Source organism: Onychostoma macrolepis, chromosome 15 (genome assembly GCF_012432095.1).
Source record: "Onychostoma macrolepis isolate SWU-2019 chromosome 15, ASM1243209v1, whole genome shotgun sequence".
NCBI classification, from domain to species: Eukaryota; Metazoa; Chordata; class Actinopteri; order Cypriniformes; family Cyprinidae; genus Onychostoma; species Onychostoma macrolepis.
The window spans coordinates 20166721-20186198 of NC_081169.1; the positions used below are offsets into that span (position 1 = coordinate 20166721).

A 19478-nucleotide genomic window follows, 5' to 3' on the forward strand; every position below is an offset into this window, starting at 1 on the left:
TAAAATAGCCTGCGGTTGAAGGCTTGCTATCTCTCGGAGATTTGCTCATGTTAGAGGGGTCTGAAAATCCTTCTCAATCTCCTTAAAAATGGCTGGCCCTTTAAACAGATGTGACCGGACCCAGAGGCGTATCTACCCACACATGACCCAGTGACTCAGTTCAAAGGCAATTAAGGCAATCCGTGCTTACAAAGAGACCCTTTTGGGAGATATATCTGGTTTATATGCAAAACCGTAAAATGACTGGACACTTATTCAATACTAAAACAATCTTATTATAGACAACTGTCTAGCGCTATTTGCAAACCTTAAGCTTAAACACATCTTAATCAAAACCCAAACACTAATTAAATATAGCTTAAACATGTTATCCCCAACGTAAAGCTTCACCAAATATGCACTTAAAAGTTAGCAAACCATCTGCTACAGATAATCTAAATCCATAAAACACACTTTCGTTTTAAGGGTCACAGATAAAGTCAGCCCGTATGATGCAACATGGCGTCGCCACAGCTCTGACGACATCTACAAGACCTTGATTCCAGCTTTCATGCCCTCTAAATCATCTTAGAGCACAGGGACTTTGACGAGGAAAAAGCAATTAACAGAGAGTGATTAGAGTGATTAAGTTAGCCAAATGTGGTCAAGCTCTTTCCATTGGACGACGTGATTTCAAGATTGCCAGGTAAATAATGCCATCAAAGACGAAAACTAGCGTTCTGATGGGTATAAGGTAAAAGCACAGGGGTCTTCTGGTGCATACAAGGCAGCTAAACTAAGGCCAATCCATCACTGCAAGGTTATAAATGACGTACTCTGGGGAGGTCCTGAACAACAAGATGTACTGCCGAACTACAGATTTAAGGAGACGAAAAGGAAAAGAGCGGAATCAAAATGGAAATCATTGCCAAGAAGCAGTTTAACTTCCAATTCTCCTGTGGGCGTTTTAAAATCATCCCCCCTTGACTCCTGGAAACACAGCCAATACTTAGAGCAAACAAAGGTCAGGGAGAGTGTTAAATCATTTGTCTCATTTTTCTTTCAAACAGTCCCGCTAAGCTAGATCTTGGTGCCTGTGCTTTAGAGCCCGTAACCGTGTGCGAGACGCTGGGTTGAAAGCTTCTGAGCCACCCCGACAACTGAGGGGAAATCTTCTGGGTACCCTGCGTTTATTTTTCCTTCAGCAAAATGTTTTAAAGATCATTTACACACCAACTGTTAAAAGAAAGGTCCCTAGTGCATTCTGCCACGAAAGATGATATTTTAAGCTTTTTTTACATATAAAAGTGTTCCACAGTATTCATGCACAATTAGAACACCTTAAACGTCAAGGAGGTTGAGAAAGAGGACGAGGAGACTAGGGGGTCAAATTTTGGCTGGTTAGCAACAGGGTGTTCTACCCTACTGGCAGATACTGTAATTACATCATTCTGACGGGAAAAAAATGTTAATATGAAGGACAAGGAGTACCACTTAACATTAAAATGAAGGACTCAATCATTAATTTATTCATTAACCCTCAAAAACCGAGGCAGCCGCCCACGGCTAAAAATAACTATTGTTATTAAATGTTTAATAACTTTTGAACTGCTAATCCTATCTGAATACTTTAACAAGTGTCGTAAAGCAGAGATTCTCCGCTTTTCGGAGATATTGCATTGGTCTCAGTTGGATATTCAGAGGCTCCGTAGCGTATGTGATTACGTCATCACATTTTGACAACACTGATTGGTCAGAAGAAACCAATGCATTTTGTCCCTCTGAGCCAAACAATTGTTGACGCTAAGTCTCACCCCCGTTCCCAGATTGGTTCAAACTGTCACATATTCAACCAATAAACATAGGTTTTGGTCTTTTGAACCATTGTTTAGCATGTTTCTATGGGAATTTGAGCAAACGCAAAGTGAAAGTTAAGTGTGTCGTGCGTGCATGAAAACAAACACAAAATAAGACATTTGCATGAGAGCACTCTCTGAAAAAGCCCGGAAAAACACAAGACAGAGCACTTTGGCATAAAATAAACCAAAAGCAAGGATGAAAAAGCGGTACACATCGGATTAAGCGCTGGAATTTAGGTATTCGCGTCGCGAGGCAATGTACCGGTAAAATCAATTCTGACGCAGAGTGCAGCTAGCGGATCAATCCATTTGGCTGTTTTATTATGTAAATAATACTTATATAGTTCATAAAGATCATTTGCACTATTTTTTTCTACTCTTTTCTACTCTATATATTTCTCACCCATTTTGTGTGTAGTTTGTGAATCATTTGCACTGCTTGTATTTTTGTTGCACAAGACAATTTTTTCACAACTTGCTGCACTGTTTGTGTTTGTTGTTCATACTTAGATTTAAAATATTTTTTTTTTCTGGAAAAATTTTTTTTTTTTTTTTTTTTTTTTACTGTATTTTGTTATTATATAACACTGTTTTCATTTTATTTACTCCCTAAATGTTTTTTTTGGATACATCTATATTGGTAGTAAAGTAAATAGACCTGTTTTTCGCTGAAAAGCGCCTATAACAATATTGTAATAAATGGCTATAACTTGCTTGGGGAATGTTATATGTAGACAAAATTTTATTTGGAAGTGTAAAACACAAAACATACAACTTTTTAAAGAAAAAAATCCAAACTTCAGGAGTTTCTGTTTGAGTACACAGTAAAAAAAACACCCAATTATTGCTTGCGTTTTTCTTACAATTCTGGAAATTCATTAATTCTTAGAGAAAACAAAGGGAAAATTGGGACTTTAAATTAGCCAGACTGAAACTTCAAGTTCTCCTGTTTATAATGATATAAGGCACTTGATGCTGATTGCTAGAATAGGTCTGAAAAAACAAAGAAAAGTACAGGCGTGTCAGGTGCCCCAAAATTGTTCTAGATCTTTAAGGGTTAATGAAAGTTAATCTATAATTCACTACTCTAAATAACAAACAGATGTGTTTTTAAATGATTTAGTACTGGATTAAAATGTTATTGTTCACTGCCACATGTGATTAATTAATATACGTAATACATAATTTCTATACACACACATTATACTATTTTGAAAAATAATGCACAATTATCTAATCATGCATTCTGATGAAGTAAAACTAGAACATCATAGACTTCCTTGGAGAGGAGTTTTAAAATGTGAGGTGACATTTTGATAAAAAAAAAAAAAAGATCAAAAAACATTTTGGATGTGTGTCCAGCCAAAGAAAAACAACAGAGAAAAAAAAAAACAGAATGAAAGAAGGATAGAGATCAATCTCAAGGCGTGTGAGAGCATACAGAGGCGGAAAGAGAGCGAGGTCTGGGCCGGCGACCTCAGCCCTGCCCAAAATCAATTGTGTTTTCAATCTTCACAAGAAGATTTGGTTTCACTGGTTAACACAAGCGCTGTGAAAGCCATTTTGAGACCTTGTTAAAGACTCAGTGGCGAAACAAATACAGGTGTGGGCTCGGATCGCCAAGGATGAGAGGAGGAAGGGAGAAGGGCGGACGGGAGAAGAGGGAGGGAGGAGTCTGGAGAGAGCGCATCATCTTAAAACTAATCCCCCAGCCAGTTCAAAAGCTGCTTCTTTTCGTCACCTTCCCTTTTCATCCCTCACTAGCTCCTCATTTGTTTTCTCCCTTCACTCCAGAGGGCACTGGAGAGCGGGGAGCCCGTGATTGAGTATTTCAGCCGCCCTTAAGAATTTCTACCTTTTGTTAGTGACTTCCCACTTGTGCGAGGCCACTGATGTGTAGAGAACATTTAAGGGCTACAGGCTCCATAGAAGTCCGCAGGGATTTACTGCTAACCCTCACAGTGAATAGAGGACACTTCCCTGGCCAGTCTTACGGAGGAAAGCAGTCCAAAGGGCCTTTTGATAAGAAATAACACATCTCTGCCCAGACAATGAAGTTCCTGCTAAGACATTAAAAGAAAATAAACCATGAAATGCTCACAAAGCTGAAGCAGCACACTATGAAAATACTACACACTAAATCAAGCAAGTGGAAATTCACGGAACACAACCGTTACATATAGTATAAGCAACGGTGTGGTGTTTAATCCTATCCCTGTTTTCATACGGTCCATAGAGGTTTTTGCTAATCTTTATTATTTGCTTATGCACAGTCACTTTAACCTTTCGATCCAATTCAATTCATTTATACAGTGCTTTTAACAATGGAGATTGTCTAAAAGCAGCTTTACACAGCGTCAGGTATAAACCCTGAGATGATGACGCTAAAGGCCAACGGCGAGGAAAAACACCCTCAGTGTACAGGAACTAACCTTGAGAGGAAGACGATGCCTCTTTAAGACAACTCTGGATGGCAGCCATTACTCTCACTCCTGAACCGCTGTCATGTTTCCACAGTCTCACTGTGTACATGAGGAAAATGCATCTGAAATAAACTCTTCACACCGAATCCACAAACACCTCTCGTTAAACAAGCTTATCAAATCAGACTTTAAGGGCTCAGTGATGCAGCGAGGCTTGCAAATAGAGCAGTGCACTGTTTTTATTACCCGAGCCTGAGGTAAATCGAATGCCGTTATTAAATGTTAGCGGTTCACCAGGTATGCTAAATTAACTAACAGTGAGTGCTCGGGATGCAGTCATTACAGGCAGCCCAACTGTCCTCACTGAATATTGAAGCTGAGAGAAAGAGAAAACTGTGACATTTCATTGCAGAAACATGACAATACACAGTCTGTCACCAAACTGGTGATTACGGTTTAGTTCGTCCAGTGTTCAATGTGGGCTGGTCAGTGAGTCATGAGTCAAAACTACCACAGAGAAAATGAAAACATGCTCTATGTTAAAAATAGAGAGCAAGATGCTCTGTGGAGAAAATTATGCTTTATGAAAAATGAACATTATTTTTCAAAATCAACCAGATGATTTTTTGTTGGATGCCTCATTTTAAAACACCATGAAACCAAAATTGACATTATTTACTTTCTAAATAAATTTCACTGGGCTTACTGTTATTAATTTATCAGTGTACATAATGCTAACTACTTTAAATCAAAATGTGATCATTTACTCTGCTTCTAAAACAAAATATATTTCCTGTTGACGTAACCAAGGCCATGTGGGCTTAGAAAAGTAATATTAATTAATATTATTTTACATTCAATTATTGTATATCACACATGCTGGACAAACTGTCTATCTAGGCTGCAGGAGGTGAAAGCTTTGCCCCTGAAATAGTAGAAGTTGGCTCTCACCCAGGCCGATATGGGAACCAGGACAGAGGAGGCATAAAGGCCTGATTGTGGCAGAGCACTGGCTTGGAAACAACTCTCAGGCCTAATGAAACTAAAGCCTGGCCACAGCAGCACAGCGAACACTAAAGTGAGAGAGGTAGAGAGAGAGGGAGTGGGAGGGTGGTAATGAAGTAAACAGGAGTTGTTTCAACTTAGCAGAATAAGTGTACTTTGTTTGGAGATCTACTCCAAGCAGATTACAATAAACCTATGACTAAGCATAAGCCACCCTATGTAATTAGGGCACATGAAGGTTTATGCAGGGAGCGAGGCAGCCTTTTACGTTCTCATCACGTAGAATGTACAAAATATCTTGCCGAGATTTATAGCCAAACCATGCCAAGTCTGTTGTCTATATACATATAAATTGTTTCAGAGGAAACAAGTGAAATTATTTAGGCATGCCTTCTTCTAAAAGTAAAAAGGCAACATCCCGCATTAGCACGAAATGACTGTATGCTAATGAAAAGTGGATCTAACTCAAAGAGCCTTTGTGGAAAAGCTTTTAAAATCTTAATTCTGCAGTGTTGTGCAATAAATGCCCCTTAGTGCTGCTTAAGTGTGTGTGTGTGTGTGTGTAAGCTGTCATAGCACAGAAAAAGCGCTCAGGAAGAACACAGCTTCTAAGGAGACAGATCCTGTGACCCTGCTGCCCCATGCCACCTGCTCTCCTCCCAGGATCCTCGTTCTCTCACTACCCACAGCTCGCTAGGAAACACTGTTAATTGGCCTACACACACACCCCCACGCACACACACGCACGCACACGCGCGCACACACACACACCTCCGGGTATCAGCTCAACTGACACCACAGTGTGGCAAAACCTCCAGGTGGGAGGACTTGCAGAGTCATCAAGAGTTTGCAGCAAATGAGCATCCAACCTTCTAACAACTCACTTTGAAGGCTCATTTTGCCTTTACTCACAAGTGTGCATCCAACGGACGGTCAATTTGTAATTTTCTTGTCTTAAGAGACAGACATTTCATTAGACTGTGTGTTTGCTTCGCAACTTATAAACAACGAGACACTGAGCGCTGAGGTCTTTAGCGTTATTGGATCACGCTGCCCATTCAAAATAACGATCTACAGCTTTACGTAAGGACGGCAGACAAGTACGCCTCAATAAACTGGGCTGTGGTAAGACTAATATAGTCTTGTGACCTAAGAAGCTACAAATCCTCCGCTGTTCCTTTAATCACAATGATTTAGCGGTTGTCTACTGCCAGCACTGGCGCTGGTGAAAACACCCCCAGGGCAAGACGTACAGCACAGGGCAAGTAAAACATCTGCATAATTGAGCCCTTCAATCAAGTCAAGTGTGTGTTAGGTCCACTCAGACACAGCTGATTACAAACAAATGGAGCTAGGTATTTATACAGAGCCTGAAATAGAGAGAGACCGCGAACTTACTCAAAGTCATATCACACAGCAAACAGAAAAGTTCACCTGGGCCATACAAATATATGGATTGACTATCAATCTTCTGCATGTGTATGCTAGATATGAGGCTTACAAAAAATGTCAGGTAAAAATATTGATTTTCAGATTTTACAGATACTGATTCATAAAAGCCCAAAATCAATCTTTTACTCTATGCCTGTACTCCATTTATACACGATAATAACAAATGATTCTTATGATTCAGTTATTTTTTGTGACTCAAAACCATAGAACATGAACAATGTAGCTTGATTCCCAAAACAAATGACTCTTATGAGTCGGGTTTTTTTCCATTTAAAAAGACGTTATAGGTTTGAATCAGTCTGAAACACTGCCCTGTATAAATTACAGCATTAGTAGAAAGAGATGTTATTTCTATATTGAAGAATATGTTAACAAAATGGGCAAAAATATACCCAAATTAATCAAATCAAAATGAATTAAAATGGGAATCAGATCAAAAATCAAAAGCTTGTGTATAAGAATAATATTGGGACATCTGTATTAATATCTATCCGTAAAGTCAGAAATGAACACACCATTAATTAAGTTATTAGTTAAGTAAATATTCAGACCGATTACACGGCAGCTTTAAGCAAAAGGTCCTGGCTACTACATCCAGTGGACGACGGAGACCAAGCAAACACTGAACTTTCATCTCCAAATGGCCACATCTCAAACGGCCTGTTTGAAAGTCTTGAAAGGGTCCGTTGAGGGACAGCGTTTCTCATCATATGCAAACATCTTTCTGTGAAATTAGCCAAAGAGAAAAAGGAAACAGATCTTACCTTGCCAAACTGTTCAAAATACTGCTTCACATCTTCAACTACTGTGTTAGCTGATAATCCGCCTACAAATATTTTCTTTGTTCTTGTGACCATCTGGAAGAGAAGAGAAGAAGACAAGAGATTAGGCCCAATTTGAAAGCACTTCAGAGGACTTCAAACATACAGGAGACAAAGAGGAACTCAGAACTGGAAAAGAGGGAATTGGGAGATGACCGGTTGAGGGTTTCATGGCCCAGGGGGAGATTGAAGGGGAGGTACTGTGTGATTGGTTGAGTGGTGTGAGAGTGCGCTTGGGGACCGGGTAACACCTAGCTTGCAATGCCCGACACTGCTTGCGTTACCTGTCCTTTCTCTCACCACATTACAAACTTGACACTTTTTGGTTTCACACTAACACAAACACCTGAGCTGCGAATGGTGTTTTTCTTGTGCTGCGAAGACCCAACACGCAACCCCCCAGTGCATTTAAGAAAATTGGAATAGGAATGTTTCAGAGGACAGTTCTCGGAAAAAGCATGCCAAATGTGCTGCAAGGATAGACCTTAAAAGACACTAATTGTGTTACAAACAAAAGGTGTCAGAAAGTTGGAAGTCTCCAAGCCAGGCGGGATCTCAAACCGGTGAGAACAGACAGTAGTAGAGGTCGCAGTCGTGCAACCAGGCCCATTTTTCAAAACACAATTAACTCTCCCTGCTGGAGAGATGTATGGAGCACCGAGACCCGACTTCTCTTCATGCAGCAACGTTAATTGTGCTGAGAGCTAGTGCACTGAGATCAAATAGCCCGCCTATCATATAGGCCAATGATAACGGCTAACAAGAGAGCTCCTCAGGCAATGTTAAGCCCTTTTTGAAGTTAACAAAGAGAAGAAACTTGTCAAATTCCTGCTTCTGTTAGACCCATGTGGATTTCTATTAAATGTGTGCTTATTGTCAGAGCTGTGATTTAGCAGGTCATCCTGTTATGGTGCTCATACTGGAGACAAAGGTTCAAATCTGACCTACGTTTTGGATATAGATATAGGATGAATTTAGGAGTCAATATCACTGTAGGGTGCCTTTTGGTGTCCTGTACATAAATAACTCATTTGCCATGATAACTTTACATAAAAATGACTATGAAAGGATGTGTTATATTAGGCTAAGTTTTATATTCATTACAAAAGCATTACATGGCTCTTTAGATACATTTTCTAGATTTTTTTTTTGTTTTGTGTAAGAGGATGCATGTTATTTTGCTATGCCCCATGCACTGCTCATTAAATTTGAATGATAGTAGAATATTGTCAAATCAAAATAAAAAAATACAAAAATTATCCTATTAATATTTTGTGAAATAAGAGATTACTCAGTTTGAGTGTATTCATCATTTGGTAATAAAAACAATATTTTTATTTAATAAAAAAAAGAAGAGTTTGTTCACGTCCCTTGAATGGTTGTCCACCCTGTCGTATTGGGGAATCCGGCCCTTTAAGAAAAGGCCATCCCCTTTAGTGACATCAGGACAACAGATTTTTTGTCTCTTGTGGCGGGAATTTCAACGGCTGAGGTGAGTAAGTTGGTGACTTTTCAATAGACAAATTTTCTTTGTTTGAGTTTGCTTACTTGCTTTTCCAAAGCTTAACATGTCCACCTTGTGCATAAAATATGCTAGAAGTGAATCGAATACAGTATTTTTAAAATACGTAAGTTTAAATATACCAAATTCTCTTCAACAACCAGACTAACTATTTAAGCTAGTCACAGTTTGTTGTAAGCTAATATGCTAATTGAAGCTCAAAATGTCCACCCTGTCGTTGTTCCAAAATGTCCACCTTGTTAGCCAGTGGACATAGCATTCATTTGTAGTTAATGTTGCTAAAAACTAAAATGAATGGGGGTATCAATGTGATTGCATTCTATGGTGATATTGACCCCCATATTATATATGGATGGATCGACAGACAATTCTTCAATTTTACAGAACACTGCTAGTCAAGCTGGTTAGAGTTTGGAAACTACCTTAGATCAGCCAAAAACCAGCTAAAATGTTTCAAAACTACCTTAAGCTAGCATCACCTTGTTTTTCCAGCAGGGATGAACTAATTTCCTGTCCCCTCTTATTGCCACGATCTATAAAAATGGCCAAAAAAGGTGCACTTACTGACAATGAGAGAAAATAGGCTTCATTTAGCAAACCCCCGGTATTTCCCAGAGCGGAGTAGACGGCGAAAGAATTAAGCAACCCTGAGCATTTATTTCGACTTTATTCACATCTATCATACACAATCTTGGCAACAGACACACTCAGCCCTCATCTCAGATGGCTGTTTCCCAAACCCTCTCCGAAGCACTTTCGCTCTCATCTGCACCCCACCATGGTTAATCTGTCTGTCTTTTCCCCTGTCGTTCAGTGCAGGCCCGAGCCGCCCAACGTGTCAGTGGAGAGTTAAGTTTTTAGTGGCATCTTTATGTCCTCTGACAGCACCAGCTCCTGGCTGATGGGATTCCTCAGGCTCTGGAACAACGCAATTACTCTGTCCATTTCTCTCCATGGTGACAAGAGACAACAGCAGGCCTTTGCTCTTTCCGTGCTCCCTCTCGCACACCTCTCTTGGGATTCGACGAGCAGATATGCCTCGCAAACACGTTGTGCTGCTAGCTCGGCTAACCCATTAGAATTCAGAGTGCTAGCCTGGACGCAATAATGACCAAGACGATGACAGGAAGCATGTCCGTTGCGCTGTTTTGATCCTTTTGGTTTTGTGACCCCGAAGGCTTGAAAGAAATAATCATTAAAAACAGACAACAGGCTACCAAACATGCAATTTGATTAGCTTCTGCTTAAATAGAAAAGGCAGATAGCCTGCCAGACAACCGTTTATTATGAGACTTGTCCCTCCTGAGCGTCTCTAGCTTGTCCTTGTTTCTCTTTGCTGCTGTTGACATGACAGCTTTCCGAACACAGTACTGTAAGGTATTCATGGGAATAATGTGCGAAGTCATGAGGGAGAGGTACCAAGCTAACCTCAACGGGTATAAACTAAGAGATGTTGGGTACAAATAAAGTTGAATCTAATCTAATATCTTCGGCTCACCCTGAACCGCGTGTTCCAGTGAGAGGAACGGTCCCCCAACTTTGCACTCGCTGCTGATTTGCAAGTTCAACTCTCACACCTAACATAGTTGAGATGAGAAAAGATGTTTCAGACAAATTAGAATGGTGAAAAAAAAAAATTAGTAATGAGGTGCGAGTATATTCTAGGGAAAAAAACGGAAAGACATGGACCTTGTGAAGGGAAGGGAAAACGTCTGGCGAAGTGATGACATATCGGAGAAACTTTTGCTATCGCAGGACCTTAAAAATTCAACCGTGAAAATCTATGAATATGAAAGAGCACGTCTCGCAGGAGAGCTGAGATATAAGAATGCAGCGGCACTAGGTGTGATAGAGTATAAGCAGTGTGTTTAGAGATACTGAGTGTATAAAATTTATGCAGAGCAGCTGAGTTTGTTGCTCTTAGTCGGCTGCTGATGTTGCTGTTTCAGGCCCTGTCATCTTCCACCAGCATTGCTTGATGCGACTCGGCATGCCTAGAGAACATTTCTTGCCTTCCTCTAGCGAGGGGGAATGTCAGCTGCCAGAATGTTTCTAGATGCAAGTCGCGCTGCAGGTTTCTACCAGTGCTAAGACAAGTGCAGGCGATCAGAGGTGATGACTACGTGAGCCTCCACTAGATGTTTGCAGACTAATGCGCACACAGTATATTGGAATTATCAGAACATGGATTAACATGGTATTGCTAATGTGGACAAATAAATAATAGTTCAGCTAATTTTGCACAGTTTATTGTGATCATAACAAAAATTAAATGATAAAATGTAGTGCTGTCAAATGATTAATCTCATCCAAAATAAAAGTTTTTGTTTACATAATGTGTGTATACTGTGTATGTTTATTATGTATATATAAATGCACACACATACAGTATATATTTAGAAAATATTGACATGTATATATTTATATTCATATAATTGATATTATATAAATAAATATTATTAATATAAAAACTTATTTTTTTCTTAAATATATACATGCATGTGTGTGTATTTATATACACACACACATTATAAATATACACAATTCAGACACATTATGTAAACAAATTTTTTTATTTTGGATGCGATTAATCCCAATTAACCGTTTGACAGCACTAATAAAATTATATACAAATTAAGCAAATTTAGTTGAAAACATGAAATAGACAAAAGTTTTTAGCTTCAATTAATATCATTGAGCAGGCCAAGACAAACTAGAGGCCAAGTGATAGACTATGAAAAGAAAGAAAGAAAGAAAGAAAGAAAGAAAGAAAGAAAGAAAGAAAGAAAGAAAGAAAGAAAGAAAGAAAGAAAGAAAGAAAGAAAATAAAATAAAAAATGTTATTTTTTTTACTCCTTGCCTTGAGAAAGTTAACTTAAATATTTCAAAGTTAAATTTACTATGGGCAATTAAAAAAAAAAGACATTCAAGGACAACGAGGCTTGTCTGAATTTTGCTGATACTTAAAAGAGCACGACTATCAGGAAGGCTTCAATTTGGACTCGAAATAAGACAGACACAATTTTATGTGCTCCACAAAGAGAGGAATTGGGAAGCAAATTAGAATTTTTCTAATGTTTTATAATACATAGAAAAGAGGAAGATGTTTTCCTTCCAGAGGAAAAGAGTCTCTCGCTCTCTGTTGAAGATGAGAGGGGGAATGCAGGAGGTAGTAGTGACAGCAAAGTTCACCATTTATCTGCGGCGAAATAAAATGGATCGAGACGTATCCTGCAGCCTAAATTGGAGGAATGTGATAGGAGTGACAATTTAATATTGCATCTACTCTCCTTTGGGCACAAATGGATCTAATTAAGATCTTTCATTAGATGCGGCGCAGCCAAACCCTCCCTGAAAACATGGATCCTTATCAGAGCGCAGGACAATCGCAGGGATACAGACATAGCAAATCAAGTTATATTCCGACAGAGAGGAGGGGGGCGAGGAGGAGAGAGCCATTTGACAGATGAATTGATGGAGGTTACGTGGAGTTTAACAAAGAACAGAAACCGAGAAACGGAGATAGGTGATCAAGCTCCTCTTAAAACACCTGTCCTGCTTCCTGTGGAGAGTTCCCCTTCCCAGGATTCTCCTCTCTGGGATCGAACGGTCTGCAGAGAGGCCCACACTGCGTTTTTATTTGTTTACTCGGGGTCTCTGATGAACTGTGTAGTGGCCTCTTGCCGTTGATTGCGGTTGACTAACATTGGTCCTCACTCACAATAAGCCCATAAGCCCCAGCCAAACGATGCTCTTGTGTTGTGACAAGGAGTCTTTTTTTAATCAGTCCTCTTTGCCTGGCTGGATGTCCCCTGATTAGAGTGAGATAATGAGACCCCCCTCCTCATCCTTCTCCTCCTCCTCCCTCCCAGGCCTCTTCATCATCTCAAATCACATATTCATCACTGATTGCCGTCTCCTTGTCCTTCCACCGAATCACACACTCCAGGCAAACAGGCTTGCAGACCGATTCCAAACCAGTCAGAAACGGTGACAACTAGGCGGGTCTCGTTTAACGTGAGGCGTCGACACTTCCTTGACTGACAGAATCCAGTGCACTTGCCACATTCTATTCAGCTGCATCTAAATTTAGGCCGCCAAGCTCCAATTTGTACACAATTTTGCAGTGTGGAATTTTAATGTCGACATTCAAATGTACTGGGCCAAACAGCTCCTGCCTCCGCGCCTGCAGCTAACCCTGATTGACAGGCGAGGCAGCGGCTTGACCAAGAGCTGAGAATAACTGATTAGTAACGTTGGCAAAAACTGTGGATGCACAGCCCCCCTTTCCCTGCCCCAAAACCTATCAGACAAGACTTATTTGATGCAATATCAAACACTCTTCTTTTCTTTCTGAGTGTATCAAGGGCAAAAATAAGAGATTTATCTGGTAAATGTGTCTATATATTCACTAAAAAATGCATACAAAACATGCATCTTACTTTCTAATTAGTGGGACTTGTTACGGTAAGCATTGCTAATACTGATGTGCATACATGGGATTTGAGATTGGAACAAACCTCTAATCTTGAAGAGAAAAAAAAGTTCATTAAAAAAAAATCTGTCATTTAAACTACTTCCAACCTTCATCAGAAACCTGTATGACTGTATGAAAATTGTAAGCCTAATCTCTAATTGCATTTTTTTTGACATGGCACATGCTTTGTTGGGAAGCACAAAGATATTGACAACATATTTAAAAAAAAAAAAAAAGTTTTCATTTACATTGCATGCTACTTTCCCCTATTTTTACATTTTAGGTTATCTTTGTCGCTCATTTAACGTTATTATTATTATTATTAATTAAAAAAAAAAAATATATATATATATATATATATACTTCCAACCTTCATCAGAAACCTGTATGACTTTCTTTCCTCTGTAAAACACAAACAAAAAAAAGACTATTAAATTATCAGTATTTTCTAAAAAAAAAAAAAAAAAAAAATTATATATATATATATAATTTTTTTTTTTTTAGAAAATACTGATAATTTAATAGTCTTTGTTTGTGTTTTACAGAGGAAAGAAAGTCATACAGGTTTCTGATGAAGGTTGAAGTATATATATATATATATATATATATATTTTTTTAATAATAATAATAATAATAATAATGGGTGAAAAGAAATCTAGAATAAAAGAAACACATTAAGTAAATTACAGCACAATAGCAGTGATCACAGTAAAAACTGCACATAACATTTAAAATTAAGATTTATTTCCACTGTTATAGTTAGACGAAAAAAATGAAATACCATTTAAATAGCTTTGACAGAGAATAAAAGATCTATTTGAATAACAAAATCATTATACGTGTAAAAAAGAAAGTGCAGATCTTTAGACAGGGATGGAGGGTTTGTCTCTAGAGTAAAACTGATCCAATCCGATCTCTAGTGTATATTTATAGAGGACTAATTGATAACCACAATGCCATTACAATGAGTAGATGAGTGTGGTAAAGATGCTTACTGCAAATGGCAGGTGACAGCCCAAAGCGGGGCTCCTTCAAGCTTACAGCAGCCGTCTCCACACTGACAGCAGGTTGGCTGCCAAAGACTGAGCCAAACGGCCTTTTGCTGACCCCCGAGGCCACGTAAATGAGTCTCTGGCTCTCTCAATGGAAGATCCCTCCCAAGCCACTTAGTGAAGCCCAAGGCAGTTCAAGCACAAGCATCAGACAAGGGCTGAATGGGATTGACACCAGCAGGTTAATGACTCATCGTTCTGTTGGGGCAATTAAGGATCTTTATGCCAAAATTATGACCATAAATAATATTTATGGTAGGCTAATCAATTAGCTTAAGATTAATACAACACTTTTGCCATTTTTATAAAACTACACAAAGCATGCTCTGAAAATCTGAAGACTGAAGGGGCTATAAATTTCTTTTAGTGGAAAAAACAAGCACAAGACAGTTCAATCCAATCCAAACCTCCAGGTTGTAAAGGTTGTGCTGACTCTGAAAGTCTCAGGATATCAACGGAAGTGGCGTGAAAAATCAAGAGATATCTGTGAGTACCTCTGTGAAATCCTCCTATCCTAAACTGCTGAGCTGACACACTACAGAGCTCTTTATATCTGAATTTCATAACACTATGGGGCAAAGGGGAAACTACTGCCCCCTGTGATGGCTTTAAGCATTCATTAAATTCAATATTGATTTTAGCATCTAAACTGGTCATTCCCAGGGTCTTTCTTGAATCATTGCAGCAATTTTGGAGCACTCGAGTGTGTCACATGAGGTACTGTAGCTTTAAGAGTGAGCAGTAGGAGCACTCTAAATCCTCAGCCACTGATGTCACAATGCTACAAAATACCCAGGTCATCTGACTGCAGCCTTGCCAAAGCTGGCTCATGTAAACTGTGGGAGCGCTGATGACCAGGTCAGATGTATATAACAGTCTCATGACACACAATTAATACTAATCAATATATATATACCTCCCCTCTAATGGAGATCAAGACCTGTAAAAGTATTCTGCACAACTGGGAAAACCTGACATACAGCCCTTTATTCCAGACAATATCAAAGGACATTCAGAGTCGGTCACCAATGTGCCTATAGGCTATTAAAAAAAAAAAAATTAATAAAAAATTAATAAAAAAATAAAAAGTTATCCACACCAAAAACTGGTGCAAAAATGGCTGTTGGTGGTTGCTAAAGTGTTCTGAGTGGTACTTGTTGCTATGCAGTTGCTAGAGAATTGCTAAATGATAGCTATTCAAAACATATATTTCTTGACTCCCTCCTTCCAGTCTAGGGTGAAAAAAAAAAGTCCACTAGGCAAACATATCCAAGGAATATATTGAGTATAATTTACACTACCATTAAAAAGTTTGGGGACAGTCAGATTTTTACATTTATTTTTATTATTTTTTCTGGATTTGTTTGATCAAAAATACAATAAAAGCAGTAAAACTGAATTATTATTACAATTTAAAATACCCGTTTCCTATTCCAATATATTTTTAATTTATTTCTGGGATGGCAAAGCTGAATTATCAGCAGCCATTACTCCAGAAATCTTCAGCGAGGTAATAAATATATATACTGGTCTCTTTCGAGCAACTAAATGCATACTTTCTGGACAAAAGTATTCATTTAAATGCGTTTTTTTTTTTTAAATCTTAGTGACCCCAAACCTTTAAACGGCACTATATACTAAAATTATATTTCTAAAAGGCCTATTCATTCAGCAGGCCATTATATAAATCTTGAGCATGTGTATCATCTTTTACCCAATGATGGTAAAATAAACTGTTTTTTGGTGCTAACCTCCGCATTGTGCCTTTGTAATTTCAAACTGCACTAACACCAATATTCCTCAATGACAAACTGTAGCAATACCCCCTCCATGGCTTTATCTTAATGATCTGATGTGCTTTACACTCAAACTCAGAGTCGATAGATTATTGTACAGTTATGAAGATAGATCGCGGCCGCTCATAGCTCCTTATAGGACCCAGGAGATGGCTAGGCTGATACACCTCCCGGTCTCCGTTCAAGCGAACTCACGCTGAATATCAATGAGCTTTCAGCCTTGATAAACAGTCTGCAGAATGGAAAAATATTTTCACATTAAGGATGGAGGGGTGAAAGAAGGAATGAGAGAAAAAATTGAGCGCTTGCCCCTCAAAGCGATTCTGAAAAATTAATATGCTAATTAAGTGCTTGCTTGGGGCGAAATCTTCGAAACTTTAGCAAGGGAGTTATAAGCACTTAACAAATTACTTACACCATTACGCTGGAAGCTGTATACATTTTTAAAGCGACTGTACGTTTTCCTTTCCTTTCCTTTCAGTTTTCACAATAGATCTGGCTTTTTTTTCCCCAGACATTTTCTCCCAAGCTGCCATTTAGGAGTATAAAACGATATCAGACTTTTATGTCCCTCTCTGAAATATTAAGTATAGCTCAAGCCGAGGAATTTATCAGCATGCCACATCGTTTGGAGGCAGGCCTTCAGCAATCCTTTCTACTTCTGAAATGTCTGAACTCATAGTGAAATAATCTCCACAAGGCAAGACAGAGCTTCACATCAGTTTAATCTGTGAAAGAGAAGAGCTAACAAACAGCATCAGCATCCATCCTGCGGGCCTGAAGTGAACTTTCAATTCACAGAAGCCACTTCCCACTTCTGTGTGCTCGGTGGCATGCTGAACGTGATTGTGTTTGCATTTGCGCGTGTGTGTGTTCAGGCATCTTGTCAAATGCAGACCAAACAACCACAGCCCGTATCTGAAGTCAAGATCGACTTCAATGTTTTCCAGCACTTTGGTGTGGGAAATCCCATTTATGACCTTTACTATCCAGATCACCCGCGATTTTCGGTGTGAGAAACAGAAATTTAAATGATTTACAAAAATGCAAACCTACAATGCAATAAATATTAAATAATAGTTTTCATAACAATTTTAGTTTTTTTAATCAATATAGCTATAAAACACATACTAATATGCATTATACACACACAGATACACACACACACACACACACATTTGTATTCTGTGAGAGAAAACGTCTATGAAAACATCAATACCTCCGTTCTTTTTCAAATGTGCTCAAACACGGAGGCTGCAGCTATAACCATGAACACATACACGCAAAAACACATGAAATAAAATTGGTTTGAAAGAAAAACAATCTTGTTTCTCAATAAACTACTGAATTGCACATAAAGTGTCTGTTTGGCTGGCTATGGGTAATTAGGGCCCAGCTGGCCAACAGAAGCTGTGGACTGACGCAAAGAAAAGGTGATGGACAGGCCAGATATGGCTCAGACAGCATCCAGCAACAGACATCAAGCCCTGATGTTCCTCTCCCACTATAGTCTCGTGAATGGGATACTGAACATAGCCTCAGAGTCAAGCCGTGGCCCAGATAACAACCTCAGGAGCACCATCTGAGGCATGGAACATGAGCCAGCTCTGACTAGGAACAGACATACTGAATAGATATGTTTTTACTCTTTATTCCAAGATGTGATCTCCTTGCGAGAAGATCATCCAAATGGGGATTTGACATGAGGGTATTCATATGCACCCATCATGGAGACACAATCAATGAGTGCTTGCTCCCGGACACCTCTAGGCTGTGTTTCCGGTCCGCAAACATCATGGCATACTTTCAAAAGCACTCAAATCCCAGAGCTAATGTATACTCCTTGAGCTCTAACTACAGTTCTGACACCATCTGAGCTGTCAGAGAAATCTAATGGCAGATTCAAGTCAAGACATTTCTGCAGCCCTTTAGTGTGAGGGCATATATTCACCACTTCCAGGAAGAGCCAACATAGATATTAGCAAAAACACAGTCAGTCTCAATAGGAAGTCTAACAGGTATTGTTCAATTTAATCATAAAACAATACTGACAATACTGACCTGAATAATTTCTTTAAAAATACTTTTGGTAACACTTTATTTTAAGGTGTAATAATACAGAGTAATTACCTAATTAAGTACTTAGTAGTAGCTGTTGTACTTACATGAAATAAAATGTACTTACCATGTAACTAAGTTATGGAACAGTCTGTAATTACAGTTTGTAATTATGTAGATGTAATAGGCAGCTACCGTTACACATATGTAACAGACCGAGTCACAGCTACTTGTACACTTAAGTACAATCTCGATACACTTTATTTTAAGTAGCTTATGTTTGTGCAATATTATGTAATTGAAATGTAATTAGAAAGGTATTGCATGTATTTAAGCTGTGTACTGGTGGGTTAAATAAAACTAAGGTGCAGCTGGATAAGGTGTACAGTCTAGATACACATGAAGTACAATCTCGATACACTTTATTTTAAATAGCTTATGTCTGTGTGCTTACATTTATAATTACGTTGTATAAAGTCTGCAACACATATGTAACAATCTTTTGGTTACATAAGTAGCTGTGTAACAGACTCTGTCTGTTACATATGTGTAACAGTAGCTGTCTATTACATCTACATAATTACAAACTGTAAGTATAGGCTGTTCCATAACTTAGTTACATGGTAAGTAGGGTTGTGCATCATCAGTAAAGTCACGATACGATACGTATCACGATACAGAGGCCACGATACGATACGCATCACGATACAGGACTGCACTGAATTTCACCTCAGCAGAATTTTGTAAAAAAGCTGTTTATTAAACACTTATCTTTCTATAATAGATAGTAACATCATATTGTTTCTAAAGGAATTAAAGCCACAGCTTCACTGTTAATAGAGAAACGAGTATGCATACACAGCCTCTCTCTCTCCCTCTCTCTCTCTCTCTCTCTCTCATAAATGAACACTTGATAAATTACAGTTTTCTGATAATAGAGTATTGAAGTGGAGATCGCTAAACTGCAAGCTAACCGGTGTTTTCAGAAAGCAAGCGCGTTTATCCACAGTGGAGAGAGCACATGCACATGGTTG

At 38.7% G+C, this 19478-nt stretch overlaps 1 protein-coding gene across 16 annotated transcripts in view; it reads right to left on the bottom strand.

The window, feature by feature from the left end:
- Positions 1-19478, bottom strand: part of msi2b (musashi RNA-binding protein 2b) — a 277265-nt gene that overhangs the window by 184540 nt on the left and 73247 nt on the right. For 15 of the 16 annotated variants that reach the window (XM_058799283.1, XM_058799296.1, XM_058799294.1 and 12 more), the window contains one exon: positions 7483-7575. The exons of the other annotated variant lie outside the window; for it this stretch is intronic. In XM_058799283.1, the coding sequence (XP_058655266.1) occupies positions 7483-7575 (93 nt within the window). The remainder of the gene's footprint in view (positions 1-7482; positions 7576-19478) is intronic. 16 annotated transcript variants of the gene reach the window in all.